Source organism: Urocitellus parryii, chromosome 9 (assembly GCF_045843805.1).
Source record: "Urocitellus parryii isolate mUroPar1 chromosome 9, mUroPar1.hap1, whole genome shotgun sequence".
NCBI lineage: Eukaryota > Metazoa > Chordata > Mammalia > Rodentia > Sciuridae > Urocitellus > Urocitellus parryii.
The window spans coordinates 20,018,811-20,043,522 of NC_135539.1; the positions used below are offsets into that span (position 1 = coordinate 20,018,811).

The 24,712-nt window shown below is 45.1% G+C and overlaps 1 protein-coding gene across 3 annotated transcripts; it reads right to left on the bottom strand.

Moving 5' to 3' along the window:
- Positions 1-3,481: 3,481 nt before the first annotated feature.
- Cln3 (CLN3 lysosomal/endosomal transmembrane protein, battenin) lies at positions 3,482-24,436 on the bottom strand. Of its 3 annotated transcripts, XM_026392145.2 has the most exons (17): positions 24,125-24,436; positions 22,643-22,844; positions 22,328-22,441; positions 22,097-22,175; positions 20,710-20,806; positions 19,660-19,731; positions 19,209-19,288; positions 18,999-19,084; positions 18,463-18,535; positions 18,233-18,376; positions 17,098-17,210; positions 15,462-15,508; positions 15,313-15,381; positions 15,171-15,226; positions 14,934-15,027; positions 3,859-3,999; positions 3,482-3,758 (listed from the first exon to the last, which is right to left on the bottom strand). In XM_026392145.2, the coding sequence occupies exons 3-17, from the start codon at positions 22,371-22,373 to the stop codon at positions 3,639-3,641; spliced, it is 1,317 nt and encodes a 438-aa protein (XP_026247930.1). In that variant the 5' UTR covers positions 22,374-22,441; positions 22,643-22,844; positions 24,125-24,436; the 3' UTR covers positions 3,482-3,638. The 3 variants fall into 3 exon arrangements, with proteins under 3 accessions (XP_026247930.1, XP_026247931.1, XP_026247929.1); XM_026392146.2 differs by lacking the exons at positions 22,643-22,844; positions 24,125-24,436 and adding an exon at positions 22,575-22,635; XM_026392144.2 differs by lacking the exons at positions 22,643-22,844; positions 24,125-24,436 and having other exon boundaries at positions 22,328-22,633.
- Between the last annotated feature and the right edge of the window lie 276 nt (positions 24,437-24,712).

A 24,712-nucleotide genomic window follows, 5' to 3' on the forward strand; every position in this document is an offset into this window, starting at 1 on the left:
CCACCCAAACAAACAGAACAATTCCTGTGCATAGCAGGATGCCATGGCTCTTACCCTCTAAGGACACTGTCCCTATTCACAGTGCAATTCAGCAGCTAGGAGGCAGTATCACCCCATGGAGAACAACTGCTCCAGACCTGTTCAATACAGTAAATAACCACTGTGACCTGTTCAATTTAACCTAACAAATTAATAAAATTAAAAGGTCAGTTTCTCAGCCATATTTCTCTTAGCCACATTTCAGGGGCTTAAAAACTATGTGTATCTGGGTCCAGTGTCACACCCCTGTAATCTCAGTGGCTCAGGAAGCTGAGGCAGAAGGATCAAGCTCAAGGCCAACCTCAGCAATTTAGCAAGGTCCTAAGCAAATTAGTGAGACCCCGTCTCAAAATAAAAAATAAAAAGGGTTGGGGGATGTAGTTCAGTGGTAAAGCACCCCTGGATTCATCACCAGTACGAGCTTCCCCCAAAACAAACAAACAAACAAAAATTTTAAAAAACCATAGCAGTAACTACTTATCTACAAAGACAGACCCAGGTCTAGATGGCTTCATTGGTCAATTTCACAAACATGTAAAGAAAAATCAACACTAATTCTTCATAAAACAAAACAAAACAACTGAAGGCTGAACTTAACCACTGAACTACATCCCCAGCCCTTTTTATATTTTATTTAGAGACAGTCTCACTGAGTTGCTTAGGGCCTTGCTAAATTGCTGAGGCTGGCTTAGAACTCACGCTCCTCCTGACTCAGCCTCCCAAGCTGCTGTGCCACCATGCCCAGCTCAATTCTTCACAAATTCTAACAAAGAATAGAGGAGGAAGCACTTGCCAAACTCATTCTTGAGGCCAGTGTTATCAAGATACCAAAACCAGAAGAAAACAATGCAAGAAGACAACAGACCAGACACAAAAATCATGGGTAGAATTCTAGAATACCCAGCCTGGCATAGTGGCACACACCTATAATCCTAGACTTAGGAGGCTGAGGCAGGAGGATCACAAATTCAAGGCCAGCCTCAGCAATTTAGGACCTAAGAAATTTAGTAAGACCCTGTCTCAAAATAAAAAATACAATGGGGCTGGGGTTGTGGCTCAGTGGTAGAGTGCTCGCCTAGCATGCATGAGGCACTGGGTTTGATCCTCAGCACCACATAAATATAAAATAAAGATACTGTGTCAACCTAAAAATAAAAAATAAATATAAAAAAATAAAAATACAATAAAATAAAAGGACTAAGAATGTAGCTCAGTGGATTCAATCCTCTAGTACTTAAAAAAAAAAAGAACTAATGCAAATACCATAGAATAAAATACAAAAACCACATGATTAGCTTAATAGATGCCAAAAAAAGCATTTGGAAATATTCAACACCCCTTCATGACAAATTAGGAATGAACAGATTTTTTTTAACTTGATAAATGGGCATTCATTGGTCTGAATGATTGTGCCCCAACCCCAAATTTGATGTTAAAACCTAATCTCCAATGCAATAGTATTAAGAGGTGGCGCTTTTAGGAGCTGATTTGTTCATGAGGATGGAGCCCTCAAGAATGAGATTAGTGCCCTAATAAGAAATCCAAGGAAGCGGGGCATGGTGGTGCACGCCTGTGATCCCAGCAGCTCAGGAGGTTGAGGCAGGAGGATCACATGTTCAAAGCCAGACTCAGCAATTTATTGAGGCCCTAAGCAACTTACTAAGACCCTGTCTCTAAATAAAATACAAAGAGAGGCTGAGGATGTGGCTCAGTGGTAAAGTGCCCCTGAGTTCAATCCCCAGTACCAAAGAAAGAAAGAAAGGAATCCAAGGGAGTTAATCTGCCCCTCCTACCACATGAGGACAAATAGAAGGTGCCACCCATGAGGGAAGAGCTGTCACCAGACACCAAATCTGCTAACCCCTTGGTCTTGGCCTTCACAGCTTCCAGAACTGTGAGCAATAACTTTGTTGTTTATAAATTACCTAGTTTTAGGTATTTTGTTATAGCATCCCAAACAACTAAGATAAGCATCTACAGAAATCTCAAAGCTAACATTGTACTTAATGATAAAAGACTGAAAGCATTTTCCCTAAGATCAGAGCTAAGACAGGATACCCACTTTCTTCCTTCTTTTTCTTTTTAGTACTAGGGATCGAACCCAGAGGCATTCTACCACTGAGCTACCTCCCCAGCTCTTATTATTAATTTTCATTTTTTGGTAGTGGGGATTCAAACAAAACAAAATATAATCTTCCTTCAGTGCACATATGCTAGGAGAGCACTCTGCTACTAAGCTACACTCCAGCCCTGAAGGGCCAATTTCAAAACAGGCAGGCATCTGGATCGACATTTCTCGAGGGAGATAACACGGATGACCAATGAGTATGCAAAGAGAAAAAGTTCAACATCATTAATCATCAGGGAAATGCAAATCAAAACCACAGTGAGATCCCACACTCATTAGAATGGCTATAATAAAACAAAAACCAAACCAATCGACCACATACACCCACAAAAATGGGAAACAGTAAGTATTGGTGAGGATGTGGAGAAAGTAGAACCCTCGTGCCACACAGAGGAATGTAAACCAGTGCAGATATTTTGTTTTATTTCATACCAGGGACTGAACCCAGGGGTGCTTTTCCACTGAGCCACATCCCCAGCTCTTTTTATTTCTTATTTGGAGACAGGGTCTCACTAAGTTGCTGAGGCTGGCTTTGAACTTGCAATCCTCCTGCCTCAGCCTCTCCAGCTGCTGGGACTACAGGTGTACATCATTGAGCCTGGCTCAGTACAGCCATTTTGGAGCCTGGCAGTTTCTCGAAGGATTAAACAGAGTTACTTTAAGACCCAGCAATTGTATTCCTAGGTGTTACCCAAGAGAAATGTTTGTAGCAATCGCATTCCTACCAAAAAAATGAAACTCAAGTGTCCATCCACTAACAAATAGAGAAACAAAATGCTAAGTGTTCATGGAATGGGATACTATTCTGCCACAAAAAGGAATAAAGTACTACAACGCGGAAAGAAGTACTGCTATATACTCTAAGATTGGACAACACTGTGCAAGACAGGTATGATGGTGCACTCCTGTAATCCCAGAGACTCTGGAGGCTGAGGCAGGAGGATCCTGAGTTCAAAGCCAGCCTCAGCAACTCAGTGAGGCCCTAAGCAACTTAGTAAGATCCTGTCTCAAAATAAAAAATAAAAAGGGCTGGGGATGTGGCTCAATGATTAAGTGCCCCTGGGTTCAATCCCTGGTACAAAAAAAAAAAAAAAAAAAGTACTTTCGTGTTGGGAAATAAAGATGTATAGATAGAGCTACAGAATGAAAAAATAAAATAATAAAGCCTCAAAGACTGGGCAGAAGTCTGCTGCAGTGCTTTCTTTATACACTCACATATACATTTCTAACATGTACACATATACACATATGTTTCAAAGTGGCCTTGTGTAATTTTTATAACAGTTTTTCAGAAAAAAAGAATTGCACAAGAAGTCAATTGATAAAATAAGCATTTATTCAGAGGGCATAATGCTGGGAAGAAACTCCCAAGACCAGCTTGGGAGGAGGAGACCACGGCTGACCCATGGTCGAGGGGAACAGATCTCAGCACTTCCCACCCGGCAGGCCTGTGCTCCAACCCGTCAGAGCGTCAGGGCAGCTGGCAGAGGAAGTCATGCAAAGGCAGGGCCAGGACCCCTGACAGGGAGATCCCCAGGGTGTCAGAGATACAGGCGGCTGCCATGGCAAATTCTCGGTGCTGGTCACTGGTCTGGGAGAGCAGAGACGGGGGGAGGGGGTGGTAAAGCTAGGGGTCTCTGCCCTGGACTCCCTCAGAGGGACCCCCCACAGCCTTGCTGGCTGGTACTGACCTCCAGAGCAATGTTGTGGAAGGTGTTCACGTAGGCCGCGCCCCCCAGGAGCCCCTCGTAGAGGATGATCAAGAAAACGATGTAGATGCTCGGCAGGAAGGTCAACAGCACATCAGCCAGTAGGAAGGCCAGGTTGAGGCACTGTGGGCACAGGCGGAGGGAGGTCAGTGTGCAACCAGAGCAGGGCCAGAGGGAGGCTGGGCCTCTCATCCAGTGGCCCCCATTTCTGGGACTCACTGGGGAAGGACAGAGATGACAGACCTGAATAAAATCCCATTACCCAGCTGCACCCACAGACCCGGATCCGGGGTAGGCCTTTGCCCCTCCCTCTCTCCAGCACCCTATCCACCTGTAGGCCGCACCCCTCTTCCCTTGGCTCCCATCGCTCCTACTGCCTGGAATGCTATCCCACCTTCCATCACTTGGAATCTCAGTTTAATCAGGACCACGGTCTCTCCATGACTTCACTTCCTTCTTCCAAGGACTCCTTGAACTGAGCCTTCCCCTCCCCATTTATCAGTCTGAGGCCTGTGGTCTAGGGAACTCTTGGCAACATCCAGAGGGATCTTTGGTTGTCACATCTGGGGTGTTCCCCTGGCATCGAGTGGGTAGATCCTAGGGATGCTGCTAAGTACCCTACTGTGCACAGGATAGCCCCCCCACAACTGAGAATTACCCAGTCCCCATGTCAAGCGTGCTGAGGTGGAGAAACCCTGTTTAGATGTTTCCAATTCTTTTAGGAAAACTCCTTGACCCCCATCTGAAGGTGCAGGTCCCTCCTTTGTATCCCAGTCAATCAGTAGGATCCCTGGGGGCCTTGTTAAATATGCTCCACGCATGCCTCCCCCTAAGAAGTCCTAATTCAGTAAGGATGAGGTGGCAATACATGATTTTGAGCCCTAATTCTATGAAACAGCCTTGGTTGAATGTATACCTTGTTAGGAGCCACAGCAAAAATATTGATACAGGCACCTTTGGATTTTATTGACTGCCAGCCAGCAATTCACATTCATATGGTATTTGGACTCATGCTGTTCAGCTGGGCCCATTTCAGGACTCAGGTTACTCATGTCACTCTTGTAATGGGAGAGTTCCCATTGGTTGGAAAAGGATGGTAGGAGGGTGTTCCGGGGGAAGTGAAAACCCCTCCGGCTCAGGTAGACACACACGTGGCGGACCCACCTGTTAGGGGACGCACACGGCCTCTCTCTAAATAAAACTTTGTCTCAGTTTGACTGGCTTGTGTTTTTGTGCCCAACCGGGTTGCAAGATTGCAAGCCCGCGTGCACTGACAGCTCAGCAGGGGATCGCTCAGCAGGGGTGCCGCAGGCAGTGCTCGGCAGCAGGAGCGGGACTCAGCCGGCCCGGGGCCGGGCAGTTTGCGGCATTTTGGTGGCCCTGTACTGGGAACGCCCAAAACTTAAAGGTGAGTAATATCGCTCGCCCCTAAGGAAAGGCGACAGAATGGGTATTTCTGTTTTGATTTATTCTGCTCTTATTTCAGGCTCTCTAGCCTTACAATTTTTCCAGACGAGTTGGGATAAATGGTTAACTCAAGGTTTGAAGTTATTCGGCCCTGAGAGAGAGAAAATTGACATAATCATTTTCCTCCTCTCCGTTTCTGTTTCATTCTGTTTTGGCTTTCTTCTATCCTATCTTATTGGGTTACGTTACCTTTATAGTAGATTAGAATCTAGTAAAAAACAAACCGAAAAACTGTTAAGTAAATTGTTAGAGGTCCAAGCCATGGCAGAAAACATATTAGGTCAAGCAAAACAAAAGGTCTCTCAAGCTAGTCAGATAGAAGAAAATTTGAACAAGGCAAGCTCAGGGAAAAAACGGTCGTCAGATAGGGAGGCTGCTACTAACTCCGTTCCACCACCAGAGGGCATAGTTCAACCAACAGCTTTACCTGCCTCCATAGATGATGAACGGAATCCTGAGGCAGGACCCCAAAAACTAGCATGCCCTGTAGTTGAGCAGGGAGAAGAAAAAGAACGAGTTTACCGTGCCTTAGATTTCAAAATAATAAAGCAATTAAAGGAAGCTGTAGCAGCCTACGGCCCGGCCGCTCCCTTCACAGTCAGTATGGTCGAATCTATTACCGGCTGGAACTTAACACCAGCAGATTGGGCTAACGTGTGTAATTCTGTGCTAAATAGAGGACAGTATTTATTATGGAAAATTGCCAATGAGGAATTTTGCAAGGAGACAGCTAGGCGAAATGCAGAAGCAGGTTACCCTGAACGAGACCTCAAAATGTTACTGGGAAAAGAGGAATTTCAAGAACAGATGCAACAGCTCAGATATGATCCTGGCGTATACGCTCAGATCGCTATAAATGCAATTAAGGCATGGAAAACTTTGAAGGGACAAGGGGATTTTCAAGGTCAACTGTCTAAGATAATACAAGGAGTTAATGAGCCCTACGCTGACTTTGTAGCTAGACTTATTGAAGCAGCCTCTGAGACATTTGAAAATACAGAACAGGCAATGCCATTTATAAAACAGCTGGCTTACGATCAAGCAAATCGTTGCTGCAAAGAGGTCATTAGACCATGGAAACAGGAAGATTTAAACACATATATTAAATTATGTAGAGACATTAATGAACAAGGACAAGTCATGGCAGCTGAAGTAAAACAGGCTTTAAGTACCAAGCCAAAAACATGCTATAATTGCAATCAAGAAGGGCATTTTAAAAGAAATTGCCCCATAGGAGGAGGGTTTAACAAAGCTAGGTATCAAAAGAGTAGAATCCCGGGTATTTGCCCACGATGCCATAGAGGGAGACATTGGGCTAATGAATGCCATTCTCAAACCACCATAGAGGGTATTCCGTTATCAAAAAATGGACAAAGACCAAATGTCTACCCACGATATCGTGGAGAAAGGCATCAGGCCCCGTTGTCAAAAAACGAATTGGAGGGCCCAATGCCCCGGGGCCCAAAACCACAAATATACGGGGCAATGGAGGAACCCAGCAGCACCATCAAGGTGGTGCCCAGGACGCATTATCCATCAGATCCCTCATCAGACAGACTAGAGGGAGCGCAGGGTTGGACATCTGTGCCTCTGCCAGAGCAGTATTAACTCCAGAGATGGGAGTTCAAATCATTCCCACAGGAGTAAAAGGACCTCTTCCCCAGGGAACAGTAGGCTTATTATTAGGACGCAGTTCTTCTACACTTAAAGGACTTATGATAAGTCCTGGGGTAATTGATCCCGATTATGAGGGTGAAATAAAAATCATAGCTAGTTCTCCAAGAGGTATATCAGTAATTTCATCAGGAGATAGAATAGCACAGTTATTAATAATACCAAGCCTACATGATAAATTTTCCAGTTGTAATGTAGAAAGAGGTTCCAAGGGATTAGGCTCCACAGGTGTAGATTGGGCTATGCTATCTTTAAATTTAGATTCTCGCCCTATGCTAAAATTAAATATTCAAGGGCATGATTTTAATGGACTGCTGGACACAGGCGCTGACCTCAGCATCATATCTCGCCAGGAATGGCCTAAGCATTGGCCATTACAGCAAGCGACCCAAACGCTTAGAGGCCTAGGAGTGGCAACTAATCCCCATAGAAGTGCAATGGTATTAGATTGGAGGGATCCTGAAGGATGTGAAGGAACTATACAGCCCTATGTATTGGACCATCTCCCCATAAATTTATGGGGACGAGACGTCCTAGATCAATTAGGATTGACATTAACAAATAACGTCAATCCTAACGCGCCCACTACTAGGGCAAAACAAGGCTTTAGAAAAGAAAAGAGATTAAGAGATCAAGAACAAGATATAACAGCACCAATTCAAGTAGATCAAGAGATAGATAAACATGGATTGGGTTTTCAAAAAGGGCCACTGAGACAATCAAAATTACTTAGAAATCAGAAAGACCAGTGTGGGTTCCTCAGTGGCCCCTAACTAAAGAAAAGATACAAGTAGCCCATGATCTGGTCAAACAGCAATTAGCGGAAGGACATATACAACCTTCCGTATCTCCCCATAATACTCCCATTTTTGTTATTAAAAAGAAATCTGGTAAATGGAGATTATTACAAGATTTAAGAGCCATTAATAATGAGATGGTTATTATGGGACCTGCTCAATCAGGGATTCCCCAACTGTCTGCTTTACCAAAAACGTGGCATGTTCTAGCTATAGATATTAAAGATTGTTTCTTCTCAATTCCAATTCACCCCGAGGATAGTCCACATTTTGCATTTACTATCCCTGCACTGAATCATGAAGGTCCTGATCAGAGATATGAATGGAAAGTACTCCCTCAAGGGATGGCTAACAGCCCAACTTTGTGCCAAATTTATGTTGATAAAGCAATCCAGCCACTTAGAAATCAAAACCCTGAACTACAGATATTTCACTATATGGATGATGTGTTAATGGCACATAAAGATAAAAACACATTGCTAGAATGTTATGCCACGCTTACAAACTTATTAAAAAATTATAATCTAGAAATAGCAATAGATAAAGTACAATTAAATCTTCCAATTAATTATTTAGGAGTTCTATTATCCTCAACCATGGTCCGTCCACCAAAAATTCAAATACGAGTAGATCAACTCAAATCACTTAATGACTTTCAAAAGTTATTGGGAGATATAAATTGGATAAGGCCTTATCTAGGCATACCAACAGGAGAATTAGGACCTTTATTTGATATTTTAAAAGGTCCATCAGATCCAAATTCACCCCGCATGTTAACGCCTGAAGCTAGAAAGGCATTAAAAATCATTGAAACATATATGGAAAATATGCATTTGGATAGAATTGATATAAGTTTGCCTTTATTATTTATTGTATTACCGACAAAAAATATTCCTACAGGGGTATTTTGGCAAGAAGGTCCATTATTATGGATACATTTATCTTATTTTCCTAATACTATTCTTACTAGATATCCTGAGGCTGTAGGGCAATTAATACTCAAAGGAATAAAAGCAGCAAAAGGAGTGTTTGGGATTTCTCCCAATAAAATTATTACTCCATATACTATGGATCAAATTGATGAGTTAGCTAATGAGTTAAATACTTGGGCAATAATCATGTGTAAATCTAGTGTTGCATTTGATAATCACTTGCCATCTAATCCTTTGTTGTCCTTTTGGTCTAAGCATCCTGTAGTTTTTCCAAAAATGACAAGAAAAACCCCTATCATAAATGCTCCAAATATATTCACTGATGGGTCAAATAATGGTACAGCAGCAGTAGTTACTCCTGATCAAACTTTTACATTTTTAGTACCCAAACAATCAGCTCAAAAGGTAGAGCTCAATGCAGTATTGCAAGCTTTTATGATGTTCAAAGATTCTACATTTAATTTATTTTCTGATAGTCAGTATGTAGTTAATGCTATCGTATCTCTTGAAGATGCTGGTAGGATTTCTCCTTCCTCTACTGTTTTCTCTTTGTTTTCTGCTATACAAAGTCTAATCTGGGATAGAAAGGATCCATTCTTTATAGGACATATCAGAGCACATACAGGATTGCCTGGAGCCCTTAGTTTGGGTAATGAACTAGCAGATAAATCTACACATGACATACATATTTTCTCCACAATAGAAGAAGCTATAAATTTTCATAAAAGGTTCCATGTCAATGCTAATACTTTACAAAAACGTTTTAAAATAACTAAAGAACAAGCCAGACATATAATAAAACAATGTCAAAATTGTGTGACATTTTTGCCACAAGTTAATCTTGGAGTCAATCCTAGAGGACTGATACCTAACCATATTTGGCAGATGGACGTCACACACTTGCCAGAATTTGGAAAATTAAAATATTTACATGTTACAGTTGATACTTCTTCTGGATTTTTGATGGGCTCCCTTCATCCCGGAGAAAAAACTAAAGATGTTATAGCTCATTGCTTACAAAATTTTGCCACTGTGGGTGTTCCTAAACAGTTAAAAACCGATAACGGTCCTGGTTACATCTCCAAGTCTTTTAAACAATTTTGCTCATCATTTGGCATTACTCATATAACAGGAATCCCATACAACCCACAGGGACAAGGCATAGTTGAAAGAGCTCATCAAACTATAAAAATGTACTTATTAAAGCAAAGGGAGGGAATTAGTAAGGGGTATATATCCCCCAAAGATAAACTTAAAATAACCCTTTTTACTCTAAACTTTCTAAATTTGGATTCATCAGGACTTAGTGCTGCGGAAAGACATATGTATCCGAAAAATGTACATAAGCCTAAGGTACTTTGGAAAGATATTCTAACAGGACAATGGAAAGGTCCAGACCCAGTAATAGTCTGGAGTCGGGGCTCCGTCTGTGTTTTTCCACAGGAGGAACAGCAACCAATTTGGATTCCAGAGAGATTAACTAAAACAATTTCTACAGAAAAAGAAGATGATTTGACTCAAATCCATAACAGCTGATATCCAGAGTTCCAGCCTGGCTATTCTTGCATCTGCGACAGTGATTTACCACGGTGCCTTTTTCAATATCTATTTTATTATTTGCATTTTTCCCACATCATAAAGTTCTATTTTATTTTATTTTATTTTATTTTACCTTATTTTTTAAGCTCATACAAACCTAGGTTAATGTTTTTCTGATCAGTTTTATTTTTTTGACTGTGTTTTATTTATTTATTTTTTTTTAACTGTAAAGTTTTTAAACATTGCAATGGAGATTTCACCTAGCTATAGCTACAAGGCCTTTATTTACTATTGTCTTATATGTTCTATGTTATGTATGCTGTTTTGTGTTGTATGTCTGTATGTGTGTATGTCCATATTTCATTTATAAGGAGCGCTCATGTATATATAGATACAAGTATTCAAAAAAAAAAATATTTAGTCACGTGACTTATATGGTTTAATTTACTTTAGGTAAACAGCTGTTATTAAATTTTGTTTTTAAAGGTGGTTAACAGATATATTTGTTTACTTTCACCTTTCCTTTTCATTATATTTCATAATTCTGTTCAGGATAATGTCTCTTTAGCAACATGGCCATAATTCCCATCTCCATCCCAGTGCCGGTGAAGACTAAGACCAAACTACAACTTTTATGATAGCTATCACTATAAACTGTATAAATTGATACATCAATCAAAATAACTCAATAAGACTGCTCAATCAAGGACTTAATTTACTTTGGGAGGAAATGGACATATTGATAGACTCCTCCAATTTGAACCGCTCAATCAAGGACTTAATTTACCTTGGGAGGAAATGGACATATTGATAGACTCCTCCACTTTGAACTGCTTACACAACTTGCCTGGACTATGTATCACCTGTATGCATTGTGCTCTATTTGTTGATACAGCGAACTGGTAGTGCTAAATATCTTAGCCGATGTGTCACCAGTGTTTCCATAGGAGCCGTCAATTGGCTTGGTGTCGTGGCAATTCTGCGTCTTTCTCCCTTCTGCTAGTGATGGTCTAAATTTGGGGGCCAACAGAGGTGAGGCAAGAACCTCACCCCCCCACTGGCACCAAGGTTAAATTTGGGGGCCAACAGAGGTGAGGCAAGAACCTCACCCCCCCACTGGTGCATAGGCCTATTACACAGGTATGGCTATATACTGGACCGGTAGTCAGTGACGGGTATGATTCGGTTACAGTGGTATCAACCTAAGCCAGGAGACTGACGCAATAAGGTCAGTTTTCCCATGACGGGTAAGAACCATATGTGAATTGGACATACCTAACAGGCACGGTCCCTAGCCACATTTGCCTGTTGTTTATTTAAACAGTAGGGGGCAGATGTTAGGAGCCACAGCAAAAATATTGATACAGGCACCTTTGGATTTTATTGACTGCCAGCCAGCAATTCACATTCATATGGTATTTGGACTCATGCTGTTCAGCTGGGCCCATTTCAGGACTCAGGTTACTCATGTCACTCTTGTAATGGGAGAGTTCCCATTGGTTGGAAAAGGATGGTAGGAGGGTGTTCCGGGGGAAGTGAAAACCCCTCCGGCTCAGGTAGACACACACGTGGCGGACCCACCTGTTAGGGGACGCACACGGCCTCTCTCTAAATAAAACTTTGTCTCAGTTTGACTGGCTTGTGTTTTTGTGCCCAACCGGGTTGCAAGATTGCAAGCCGGCGTGCACTGACAGCTCAGCAGGGGATCGCTCAGCAGGGGTGCCGCAGGCAGTGCTCGGCAGCAGGAGCGGGACTCAGCCGGCCCGGGGCCGGGCAGTTTGCGGCAATACCTCAAACCATAAGCTACATGTTTCAGCAGCATCTAGAAGAACCCCGAGTTGCAAATGTTGATACCACAATTTGGAACTTTGTGAGTACAAGCCCCGAGCTGGCAGCACTGCTCAGACAAATAAGGAAGGTGGTTAGAGAATATTTATAAGTCGTTGTCATATCAAAGTATAATCTATACTTCTGTATCTTGTTATTATAAAGTTGAATTCTTAATTTTTTTTTTGAACTGGGGTTTGAACCAAGGAGCACTTTACCACTCATTTATACCTCCAGCCCTTTTTATTTTGAGACAGGGTCTTGCTAAGTTGCTGAGGCTGGCCTTGAACTTGTGATTCTCCTGCCTCAGCCTCCCAAATTGCTGGGATTATTTATGTGTATCATGGTGCCCAGCAGTTCTTAAATTTTAAGGGCAAAGGATGGCGGGGTGCAGTGGCGCACGCCTGTGTAACCCCAGCAGCTAGGGAGGCCGAGACAGGAGGATCACGAGTTCAAAGCTAGCCTCAGCAAAATGAGACCCTGTCTCGTTTAAATTGTCTTGTTTAAATTGCTGTCATGTTAAATTGTCCTGTCATGTTAAATTGCTTAGGGCCTTACTAAGTTGCTAAGTCAAAAGGTTACCAATCTTAGTAAATAATTGAGACCCTATCTCTAAATAAAATACAAAATAGGGCTGGGGATGTGGCTCAGTGGTTGAGTGCCCCTGAATTCAATCTCTGGTGCCTCCCCGCAAAAATATAAGGGCAAAAAATATTCCTTTAACATGTGTTATATATTCCTTATCTGAAATATTTGGGCTTAAGTCCAGAAGTTTTTTAGATTTCAGATTTTTTTTAGATTTTGGAATACTTGCATATGGTTTATTTTTGGGAGATGGAATGCATATCTAAACACAAAATTCACTTGTGTTTCAGATAAACCTTATACACATTGCCTGAAAGTGATTTGATACAGTATTTCTAATAATTTTGTGCAATAATTTTCCTGGTATAGGGCTGGGGTTGTGACACAGTGGTTAGAGCACTTGCCTAGCATGTGTGAGGCACTGGGTTCAATCCTCAGCACTACATAAAAATAAATAAAATAGGGCTGGGGATGTGGCTCAAGCGGTAGCGCGCTCGCCTGGCATGCGTGCAGCCCGGGTTCGATCCTCAGCACCACATACCAACAAAGATGTTGTGTCCGCCGAACACTAAGAAATAAAATGTTAAAAATTCTCTCTCTCTCTCTCTCTCTCTCTCTCTCTCTCTCTCTCTCTCACTCTCTCTCTCTCTCCTCTCTCACTCTCTCTTAAAAAAAAAAAAAAGAAAAAAAAAGAAAAGAAAATAAAGAATCATCAACTAAAAACAAACAAACAAAAAAAACCACACCACTTCCTGGTATAGAATTTTCTATTTGTGGTTGAACCTCCATGCTCAAAAACTGGCAAATTTTGGAACACTTAAGAGTTTCAGATTAGGGATGCTCAGCCTGAAGTGGAAGGTTTATTTTATTCAATTAATTCATTTACTTATTTATTTTGGGTACTGGGGATTGAACTCAGGGGCACACAATCACTGAACCACATCCCCATCCCTATTTTGTATTTTATTTAGAGAGAGGGTCTCACTGAATTGCTTAGTGCCTCGTCCTGGCTGAGGCTGGCTTTGAACTCACAATCCTCCAATCTTAGCCTCCCTAGCCACTGGGGTTACAGGTGTGCGCCACCAAGCCTGGCCCTGGAAGGTTTATTTTAACAATTACCTTCAAGTGGGGGCTGGGGTTGTGGCCCAGTGGTAGAGTACTTGCCTGGCATGTGTGAGGCACTGGGTTTGATTCTCAGCGCAACATAAAAATAAATAAAGGTCCATTGACAACTAAAAAAAACTATTAAAACAAATGAACAAACAAACAACAACAACAAAAAAAAAAAACAATTATGTTCAGGGGCTGTAGACTTGCAATTTTGAAATAGTGAGTGCTGGTCACGTCACACTCCTTTGATTAGACCATAGATAGAGAATGGTGTGTGTTCGCTAAAAACTACAGGTGACTATTTGCCAAGGATAGTTGAATTTGGTCACCAGAAATTATTTCCATAGGTAACCCTTTGACTACAAGGTCACTGATTTTATCATAATTAACATCCAGAATGAAAAGAAAACTGTGCATTTTCCTGTATGTAGAAATATTATTTGAAATCTTGTCTCTTTCCCAGCAACTCAGGCAGCTGAGGCAGGAGGATCCTGAATTCAAAACCAGCCTCAGCAACTTAGCAAGGCCCTAAGCAATTTAATGAGATCCTGTCTCAAAATAAAATATAAAAAAGGGATGGGGATGGGGCTCAGTGGTTAAGTGCCTCTGGGTTCAATCCCTAGTACCAAGAAAAAAAAAAAAAAGAAATACTGTCTCATTGAATAAGTGCCTCTAACTGATTAAAACACAACACAAAATCTTGCCCTACATTATTCTTCTCAGCTCTATTTCTAATAACTACTCTGAGAAATAGATGCTGACCCATATCTGGTTTATTTATTTTTTAGTTTCTGCAGTGCTGGGGATCAAACTCAGGGCCTTGCACATGCTAGCCAAATAAGTTCTCTACCACTGAGCTCCCACTCCTCCACATCTGACTTACAGATGAGGAAACTAAGGCTCAGAGAGGTTCAGAGACCTGTCCTAAGTCACATAGCTACTAAGTACAAAAGCTGGGATTTGCACTCAGGTTTGCCGGGTTCCTGGGGCCACACAATGTACCTGGGTCCCTTGCAGACTTTGGTCCCTCTGCTTAGAAATGTTAGTGCACAATAAACACTTCCTGATGAAGGAAGCAGCAGGGCCTGGGGAAGGTAGGAGTGGGGGCCGGGAAGAGGGTTGGTACCTGCAGCAGGGCCAGGACCCAGATGAAGCGGATGTGAAAACAACGGAGAGAAGAGCGGGAGGCGAAGACGCCAGCCTGGTACAGCATCTGGTACCTGAGGTGGGGGGCAGGGAGCAGGAAGCCCCTCTGAGTGCCAGCCGGGCAGGGCCGCCCTGTCACCCCAGGTACCCATCATCAAGGGGACCTCCCAGCCCACTGGGAGGGTGTCCCCCTGCCACCTTCCCTTCTGCCTCTCACCAGCGATACTGCTGAGCATGACTCAGGGATGTGTTCCGGAAAAACAGAAGCTCAAACTGCAGCAAAGAACCAGACAGGAGAGATGGATGCGGATGGCGGACCAACTGCCTCTTCCACGCCCCTCCCAACACCCCTCACTCACCAATCCCTGGTTGATAAAATACTCGGCAAAGTAGACCAGCACCAAGGGCACGATGTAGCACAGCAGACCCTGGAAGAGTTGGCAGGTGTAAGCGGAGGGCTGGGGAAAGTCACCAACCACGGGGCACACACTATAGCCACCACTCAGACCTTGAACACCATCCACCTTTCCTGGAGGGACAGGTTCCAGCTGGAGCCTGCAGGGGATAGGGAGAGAGAGACAGAGGAAGTCAGAATACTGAAGACTCAGCCAGGGGCACCAGCCAACCCAGCAGTGTGGACACACTTAAATGGCACCACGATGCACACTCAGAAGTGCTTAACGTGGTCGGGCATCGCAGCACACACCTACAATGCCAGTGACTCAGGAGGCTGAGGCAAGAGGCTGGCAAGTTTGAGGACAGCCTGGACAACTTAGCAAGGCCCCATCTCAAAAAATAAAAAGGGCTAGGGAAGATATAAAACCATCAGGTATTTATGTGTGTGTGTGTAGGGGGGTTCTGGGGTTGAACCTAGGGGCACTCTACCATTGAGTTACACCTCTAGTCCTATTTATCTATCTATTTATTTATTTTTGTGGTGCTGGGGATGGAACCCAGGGTCTCATGCATGCTAGGCAAGAACTCTACCACTGAGCTGTACCCCTAGCCCTCTTTATTTTTATTTTGACACAAGGTCCCACCACAAAGTTGTCTAGACTGGCCGTGAACTTGTGATCCTCCTACCTCAGCCTCCTGAGTTGCTGGGATTACAGGTGTGTGCTACCATGTCCAGCTTCACATTCTCTATAATCACAATTAAAAAAAAAAAAAAAGGCTGGGTATGGGGGGCTGGGTATGGTGGCGCACACCTGTAATTCCAGCAGCTCGGGAGGCTGAGGCAGGAGGATCACAAGTTCAAAGCCAGCCTCAGCAACTTAGTGAGGCCCTAAGCAACTCAGCAAGATTTTGTCTCTAATAAAATACAAAAAGGGACTAAGGGATGTGGCTTTGGGTTCAATTCCCAGTACCAAAAAAAAAATCTTGGTATAGCAGTAGTGGAACACTTGTTTAGTATATTCTATTCCCAGCACCACACACACAGAAGTTAGCCAGGGGCAATGGCATATGCCTGGAGTTCAGATACAGAGGAGGCTGAGGAGAGAGGATCACTTGAGCCCAGGAGTTCAAGACCAGCCTGGGCAATATAGGGGGAATCCCATCTCGAAATAAATCAATGAAAAGGACATTAGATGAAACCTCTTCATATCTCTGTGTACAGATGCTCATCTGCATACTCCACCCCTGCCTTGCTGGCTCTTCTGCTCCTAGAACATCCAAGCTCATTCCCACCACAGGGCCCCAGCTCCCCATGTTCCCTCTGCCTAGAACCTGTTCACCCAGACAACCTGTCAATCAAGTCTCAGCCCAAACATCTCCTCCAAAAGGCCTTCTCTGAACTAGAACGTTCTCTAAAGGACAACACCGATCCTTCCCCGCCTCCCTTCGACTGTCATTGCATCATATCACTGTTTTACGTCCTTCCCGTGCTTATCAATCAATATATGAAAATAAAGATAACTTGGACTCGCTGGTTCACTTATGAACTGTCTCATTTCCTCGTCTTGAGCATTCATTGTCCCCAAAGCAGTCAGAATGTCTGGCACAGCCAGTACTTAGTAAGCAGCTCTTGGCCTGAGTTTTGACTGGAACCAACCCGACCCACCCGCGTCCTGTGCCCACTGCAGAGAGGAAACGAGGAAAACCCCAATGCAGAAAGTGCCCTCGTGGGGGCCTGCACCTCCTACCTGGCTTTGACTCTGAGGTTTCCGAGCCTATGAGGGGCTGCCGAGCTGCGGTCTCCGCCTCGTCCTCACCTCCAGGGTCCTGGGGCTCGGGAGATGTGAGCAACAAGAAATAGCTAAGAGTGAGCACAGGGAGGACAGTCAACAAGCCCTGTAGGGCTGGCAAGGCCTCCCGAGGCCAGGAAGGCCACCCCTTTCCAGGGCACACCTGGTATGTGTAGGCTTCCAATGATGGGGAGCTTCAGGTACCCCATTTCCGTGCTGCGGAGCCCCTATTATGGACAAATGCCTCCTTTCGGAGCTGACACTTGCCTCCTTCCAACTACCCAAGGCCCCTGGATGCTTGCTGCCCCTCTCTAAGCAGGCGGTTCATTCCCATTCTAATGACGGCTCTGGCTTCATGTTATCTGCTATTTCTCCATTTTTCCTATGTGTAATTTTTTTTTTTTTTTTTTTTACTTAACATTTCCTTTACATTGATTGCTTTTCTTTTCTACCTGGCCTTGTTCTAAGCTATGAGCTGGGAGGTCACAGGTTCAATTGGCTCATTACAATTGTTTCCTGATTCTTATGAAAACATATGCAGAATAAAGTCCACCCTTGTCCTACTAGAATCCTCCTGGGGACCACACTGTGCCAAATGCTTCACACGTGTCCCCTCGTGGGAATGCGAGAACTACCGCCATTTGATATGGGGGAAACCAAGGGTCAGAGGAGCGAAGGAACTTGTCGAATGTCACACAGGTAACAAGTGGCAGTTCCGGGACTCTAGAACTGGAATAGCAGTATCTACACCTGTCAGGATACAAAATCCACACTCCTGCCAGACACGGTGGCACATGCCTAGAATCCCAGTGGCTCGGGAGGCTGAGGAAGGAGGATTGTGAGTTCAAAGCCAGCCTCTGAAACTTAGCAAGGCTCTAAGCAACTCAATGAGACCCTGACTCTAAATAAAATATAAAAAGGGCTGGGGATGTGATTCAGTGGTTAAGCGCCTCTGGGTTTAATTTCTGGTACCAAAATAAATTTTTGAAAAATCTATTTTCCTTCTCAACAAAAATTTTGGGATCTGAAGATTGTGATATGATCAAGTCCTGTCCCCTCCCCTCTTTCTTTCTTCCAGCCCAGGACTGCTCACCTGGCCAGCAGCAGGGCAGGGATCCCCAGCATGGACAGCAGGGTGTGCTGTGGGGAGAGGCCAGCCTGGGTGAGGCCCAAGTAGGACAGTGCCCCCAGCAGTCCTGCTCCCCCAGTGCCTGAGGACCACCAGGAGATCACAGCCCTGGGAAGGAGAACACAGGTGCTCTCAGGAGGACCGAAGTCAGCGGGGAAATGGCCTCTGTCCTCACTCTCTGCCATGTTGCTTACCTGGGGTAGAAGGCAGTGAGTGAGAGGAAGGTGACCTCCCCCAGACCTGATGAGATGCTGGCCAAGACCACACCTGGGAGGAGGACAAGCACAGAAGTGGCCCCAAAGCCCCAGTTCCTGAAGGTGCTTGACCATGGCCTTGTGTGTATCAGCTCAGAGGAGCTAAGTCAGAGCTCTTGGAGAGGCTGGGTTCAGCTATGAAGTAGAGCTACCCCCCTTCTCTGCATGTCCTCTTGCAGAGAATGGTACCCAGTTATGCAGCCAGGAGTGGGGAGGACCCTCCCTGTCTCCTCCACACCCTGTGGTGGTGTGTCTGGCAAACCCTGCTCAGTTCAACCTCCATCAATCCTCCCACTTCCACTACCTACCCCTCCAAGTAGCCCTGCCTCCCATTTCCTGCTTGTGGCAGCCCCAGAAGGCTTCTGTGGGCTGCACAAATAACCCCTTTCCTCTGGGAAGTTGGGGAGACCGCCCCGTACACCACCCCGCTGAGGTTCCTCTGGGCCAGTTCACTAGACATGGAACTGGAGACTCACCGCACAGGCTGATCGCCACTGAGTGAGAAAAGGCAACCAAGATAAAGCTGCCCGCAGAACAAACCCCACTGACGAGCACCCGGGGGCTAAGGGCGAATGGAGAAAGGGGAAGTGGAAGGTCAGCCTCCTCCCTTGGCTCTGCAGCCTCCTGCCACTCCTCCCAGCTCTCCGATCATGCCTGCCCTTTCTCCCTCCACCCCCCACCCAGACCTGTAGGGCAGCAGATGAAGGCCTAGAGGAGCCAGCAATTTGATGATGAGGGTAGGGAGGATGTCAGCCAGGAGCACTGCCTGCAACAGGAGAAGAGAGTGAGACTCTAGACCTTCCTAGGGACAATCCTCCCGAACAAGTGGCCAAGGGAAGACAGGAGCCAGGCAATGAGACCTGCTACAAGTACAGGCTCTGGAATCAGACAGATCTGGATTTGTGTGTGTGTGTGCGCGCGCGCGCATGTTTGTTTGTTTAGGGGGTCCCCCCCACCCAATCAGGGACGTGGGGATGCTTATAGTACCTAACTCGCAGGACTAGCATGCGGATTATATGAGTTAATATGTGCCACTCGTGGAAAGAGCCCCGTAACAAGCAGTCTCAATAACCGTAATCATAACAATCCCAGCTATGTGCCAAGGGGTTCACGGTGGGGGACCAGATGGATACTCACAGCTGTGGAGAGAGAGTTGCAGTCGAACCGAGATGAACTATTGTGGGGGATGGGCATCGGGCTTGGGTCTACCTGATGGGAGAGAAAAAAGCTTTTCACCTAGGGAGGAAGGAGGGTAGACATGGCCCCAGTCCCAGCTCAGCTCTAATTTGAAAGATGGAACCAAATTCCCTGTTGGACCTACAAAGTGGTAGCTGCTCTGTTTGGATAGGGCATGTATTTCCAGCTCACTATAGCCAACTGTTTCTCAACTGGAGGCAATTTTAACCTCCAGGGTATTCTTGTCAATGTCTAGAAACATTATTGGCTGTCACTTTTGTTTGTCAGGGGTATGCTATTAGCGAGTAGTAATTAGAAGCACAGGATGCTGCTAGACATCCTATAATGCACAGGAGAATCCCATAGCAAACAATCACCAGCTTCAGGTTAAAAACCCAACCATAGCTGGGCCTGGTGGCGCACGCTTGTAATCCCAGCGGCTTGGGTGGCTGAGGCAGGAGGATTCCAAGTTCAAAGCCAGCCTCAGCCATTTAGCGAGGCCTTATGTAACTCAGCAAGACCCTGCCTCTAAATAAAATATTTAAAAAGGGCTGGAGATGTGGCTCAGTGATTAAGCACCCCTGCATTCAATCCCTGGTACCAAAAACAAAACAAAACCATAAAAACCTAGCCATAAAATAGGCATGCTAGCACACACTGGTGATCCCTGTGACTCAGGAGGCTGAGGCAGATGGATCACAAGTTCTAGGCCAGCCTCAGTTAACTTAGGGAGACCCTGTCTCAAAATAAAAAGGGCTAAGAGTGTGGCTCAGTGGTTAAGAAAGAAAGAAAAAGAAACACTGCCATAAACTATAGTCCTCCCTAGCCATTTGGCACCTATTGATCTCCTAAGGACCTTCCCTGACATAGGTGCCAGGAAGACTAGGAACTGAAGCCCCCTTGCCCCATGGGCCACTTTATTTCATGAGTTTTTCAAGTGGGGGATTCTGGTTAGTCCTTTCCACAGGGACTAACCATGGTGGTGGTAGAAGTGGAGAGGGACGCACTCACATGGCTCTGGTTCCCAGAGGCTCTCTCATGTCTAAGGATGTCGTGGGCCGCACTGAGCATCACCACATAGGAGAAATTGTTGCAAAGGCCCAGGAGCCTGGAATGAGCAGGACAGATCTTCACTTACTTTCCTGCCTATGATCTTTTCTTATCTGCGCCCTTCACCAAATCCCATCTTCTTTCAATGTCAGGGTTAGAAATACAGGTTTGGAGATCAGAGACTTGGGTTCACTTCCAAGTTCCCATGGCCCCTTTCAGAAAGCTATCTTTTAATATCCTAGGCCATTTTTCAACCACTGATGCCTGTAGTACAATAAAAATATCCCAGAGTTTGAAATCCAAAAGACCATTGTGGTCCCAAGTCTGCCACTTCCTTTTCAGGTGTCTCAGTCTAACTCATGTGTAAAATGGGAATATAAATTCCTCACCTGACTACCTCCCCAGGGTGCTATAAAGATTAAAATAATGCCCAAATCATTTGTGATCCATGTCTTCACTTACTTTCAACTTCCAAAGTTGTGCTCATTGATAGGAAAGAAATTTGGCCCAGTGTCAAGAGTTTTCATGTGTCCTTTTCACAAACCTGTGAAGTGGCTCTTTCTATTTTACTATTGAAGAAACTGAAGCTCAGAGAAATCAAGTCACTCTTCCAAAGAGTTACATGGTAAGCCTCTTCCAACCCAACCTGCCACCCAAGTCCTCCACAGTTAACTCATTAAGTTAAATGTGTGACACATATAAAAACTCAAATTGAGCAATAACTGTACCATTTATAGGAACTTTCGAAATCAATATCATGCTTTCACAGTTCTACTTTCTTGAGAAAAGAGATTACCAACAGCATTTGAAAAAAATGCTGAAAATATGGAAGATACATATAACCTCTATTTTAATGCATCTGGGTCAATTTCATTGAAATATTCAAAGAACTAAAAACTTGTGACTTAATGGGGTAAGCTAATACTAGCAGTACGTCCCAAGGCTCAGTATCTGAATGCTTTTGGAAGGTGCATGGATGATCTTGTAAAAAGTTTTAGCAGTGATCCATTTATTTGAACGTGCATTAGCAAAATATTGGTTTTCTATTTGAAGTAATAGCTCAGCTTTCTTTCTTTTTTTTTAATACCTGAATTTTAAAATGTTGAGACTGAGGCTGAATTGGTTGGAGAATATGAAGTGAGTGATCTTACAGATGGTACTGAAAATCTGGCTCATAGGTGAAGATGGTAAGCCAACGAGTGGATTTTCGAAAATTCACAGGCAGCTTCCGGACAAACCAGTTAGCTAAGTAAATATTTGAGGATTCAGCTTCTTTGTGCAGTTCAACTTTTCTCCCCCATTTCCTGCTGCTGCATTTTTATTTTAGCTGAGCTCTTAGGCCACTTACCAAAAGCCCACCGCATTCTTCCAATGGGCACTCTGAGGCTCCAACAGAGGGGCTTGGGGCTCAGAGGTGGTCTCCTCCCCTGTGAATTAGAAGAACACATGACCCCTCCCACTCTCAGGGGCAGGACTACCTTGCGAGGGTCTTTCCCCAGACGAAGCCAGCTTCCAAGCCCCTAGGATGTCCACAAGGCTGAGGAAGTCACTCCCGGCGGGGCGGGCCATAAATACTCACTCTCGGAATCCAAAAGGCGCCACCTGGAGCCCTCACAGCCTCCCATGGCATCAAGTTCAGATGCCCCGAAGGGTCCAAAGTCAGCGAGTTCGCTCTGACCGGGTGGCAGAGGGTCTGTGACAGGTGACATTGGTTAAGGCTCTATTGCCACACCTAGCTCCGGCTGCCTGCTGTGTTCGCGCCACAGGATCCATCAGGAGATCCCAAGGTTCCGTCTCACGCCCTCCCACTCCCCACCACGCCCCACCTGTCGGACTCAGCCTCTGTCCCCTCTAAAGCAGGCGGGCGGGGGAGAGCGGGCGCCGAGGCCTGTACCTTTAAGAGCAGCAGAACGTTCCGCACTGAGGAGCCCCCGCAGGTTGGCGGGTCACGTGACATCACCCGCAGGTTCCCCCATCACGTGCTCGGAGGTCCTCCCTACTTCCGGGCCCTCCTCTTGCCTTCGCTTTCGGCCTTTTCAACTTCAGGGCGTGGGAAAGGTAGAATCCAGGAGAGCCTTGGCACCGCTGGTTTTAAACTGGAGAGGGTGGGGGCCAGGGAAAGCCGCGATTATCGGTCTCGAAAGCCGTGGCCGAATTCTGCCAGCACTCGTCATGGCGCGGGCGGCTTCAACCCTTTTCCAGCCGCCCTCGCTTGCCAGGAGCAAATATGGCCACCCCGCCCTCCCCTACCTTACCCCCTGGGAGCCATTGTTTGGAAGCAAAGAGAGCCAAACTCCAGTCACTCATTTCTATCTGATACCCTTACATACTGTTTTAGAAACCTAAAATAAAGATAATAGCCAACTATGAGGATTTCCTGAATTATCTACGGACACTATCCAAGGCCTTAAGAGATACTCTTTCCCCTGTTATCCTAGTATCAAAAATACCACATTAGTATTGAAAAGACCCCCGTTTCCCTGTCCAAGGAGAATCACACGAAACACTGGCTGCAAAAAGCAAGAGGGATTTATTGGGACACAGGCGCCTGCGGGTGCCCAGCAGAACCTCAGCTGGAGCTTTGGTGAACTGGCACACCGGGCTTGGGGATACAGAGATTTTTATAGGGTAAAGGGGCAGTCTTCACTGGGGGAAGCAATAGGTTTCTTAGTAGTTAATTTTAAACCCAGCATATAGGCTACCTAAAGGGCAAAGTTGTTTTTCACTTTATGTTACTGGAAAAAACATAAAAGCTACATGTTTGCACTCTGGTCCTCTTGTTCCTGCTTATTCAGGCATGCCTTGGGACCTAACTAATTATCTGAAAAACACCTCTGGTGCCTGCGTAGGTTTGTGACATGCCTCGGTGGTTTTGCAGCTAGGCCTGAGGTTATTGGGCTGGGGTCTTTCAGTATTTCAACCCCTGCGTTTACAGATGAGAAAACTGAGTTACCATAAGAAAAAAGTTAACGACTATCACATAACATTAGACCTTGGAGACCCATTTAGCAAGAAATAGAGCGCAGGGGCAGGGGTTGTGGGTCAAGTGGTAGAGTGCTCGCCTAGCACATGTGAGGCACTGGGTTGGATCCTCAGGACCACATAAAAATAAAGTTATTGTATCCACCTAAAACCAAAAAAAAAAAAAAAAAAAAGAAAAGAAAAAAGAAAGAAAGAAATAAGAGTGCAGAGGCAGAGCGTCATTGGGCAGATCGTTGCTGGATTCCCGCTCCATCAGAGGTCCTTAGATTCTAAGTCCTAAGATTCTGATTCTGTGATCTCACCCAATTGCCCTAGAAAATTAGGAAAGTGGGGCTTGGCAGGGGAGAGGGGGAGGCCACTTCATATAGTCTCAAATAAGGAGTCATTCTCTTACCTTCCTCTAGGTAAAGCAGAATCCTTGCTTTTCTTCATCGTGTCCTTCCCCTGTGAAAAACTCTGTCTTGCAGCTGCCTGTGCCCATCTCTACTAGCTCTTTCCCACCACCAGGCCTTCAGACTGCTGTTTGAAATGTGCCCCTTGCGATGTGCTTCCCAGATCACGCAACCAATGAGAAATGAGGTCCTACTACCCCTGCAGAGCTGTAGAAATTCTGCAGCATTTCCTACAGGGTTCCTGCCCTCAGGGAACTCACAGGAGTGTGGGAGGTAGATGCAAATGAGCACGGTACAAAGTTAGTCAAGTCCTTTTTGCAAGAATAAGCATGGATGAGGGGATGAGTGGAAGAGCCACCAACCAACCCTTTATGCCCTAGGGAAGCATTCATGACTTGGAATTGGGAGGCCAGAGCTCCCACCTGCCCTTTTCACTCCTCCGCTGGGTCCCTGGACAAAACAGGAACTAGAAACCCTGGCTTCCTCTCTCAGAAAGGCTGTGGCTTGGGGCAGACGGAAATGGCTGAGGTGTGAATTCAAGACCTGAGTCACTCCTCTGCAGTTGCCACACGTCCCTTCCCCCATCCCCA

Coding starts and splice junctions, on each gene's coding strand:
- Cln3 (XM_026392144.2), bottom strand. CDS start 22,457: ATGTCACCTGTCACAGACCCTCTGCCACCCGGTCAGAGCGAACTCGCT. Junction 15,227..15,312: donor ATTTTATCAACCAGGGATTG/GTGAGTGAGGGG, acceptor TCTTTGCTGCAG/TTTGAGCTTCTGTTTTTCCG. Junction 3,759..3,858: donor TCCACAACATTGCTCTGGAG/GTCAGTACCAGC, acceptor CTGCTCTCCCAG/ACCAGTGACCAGCACCGAGA.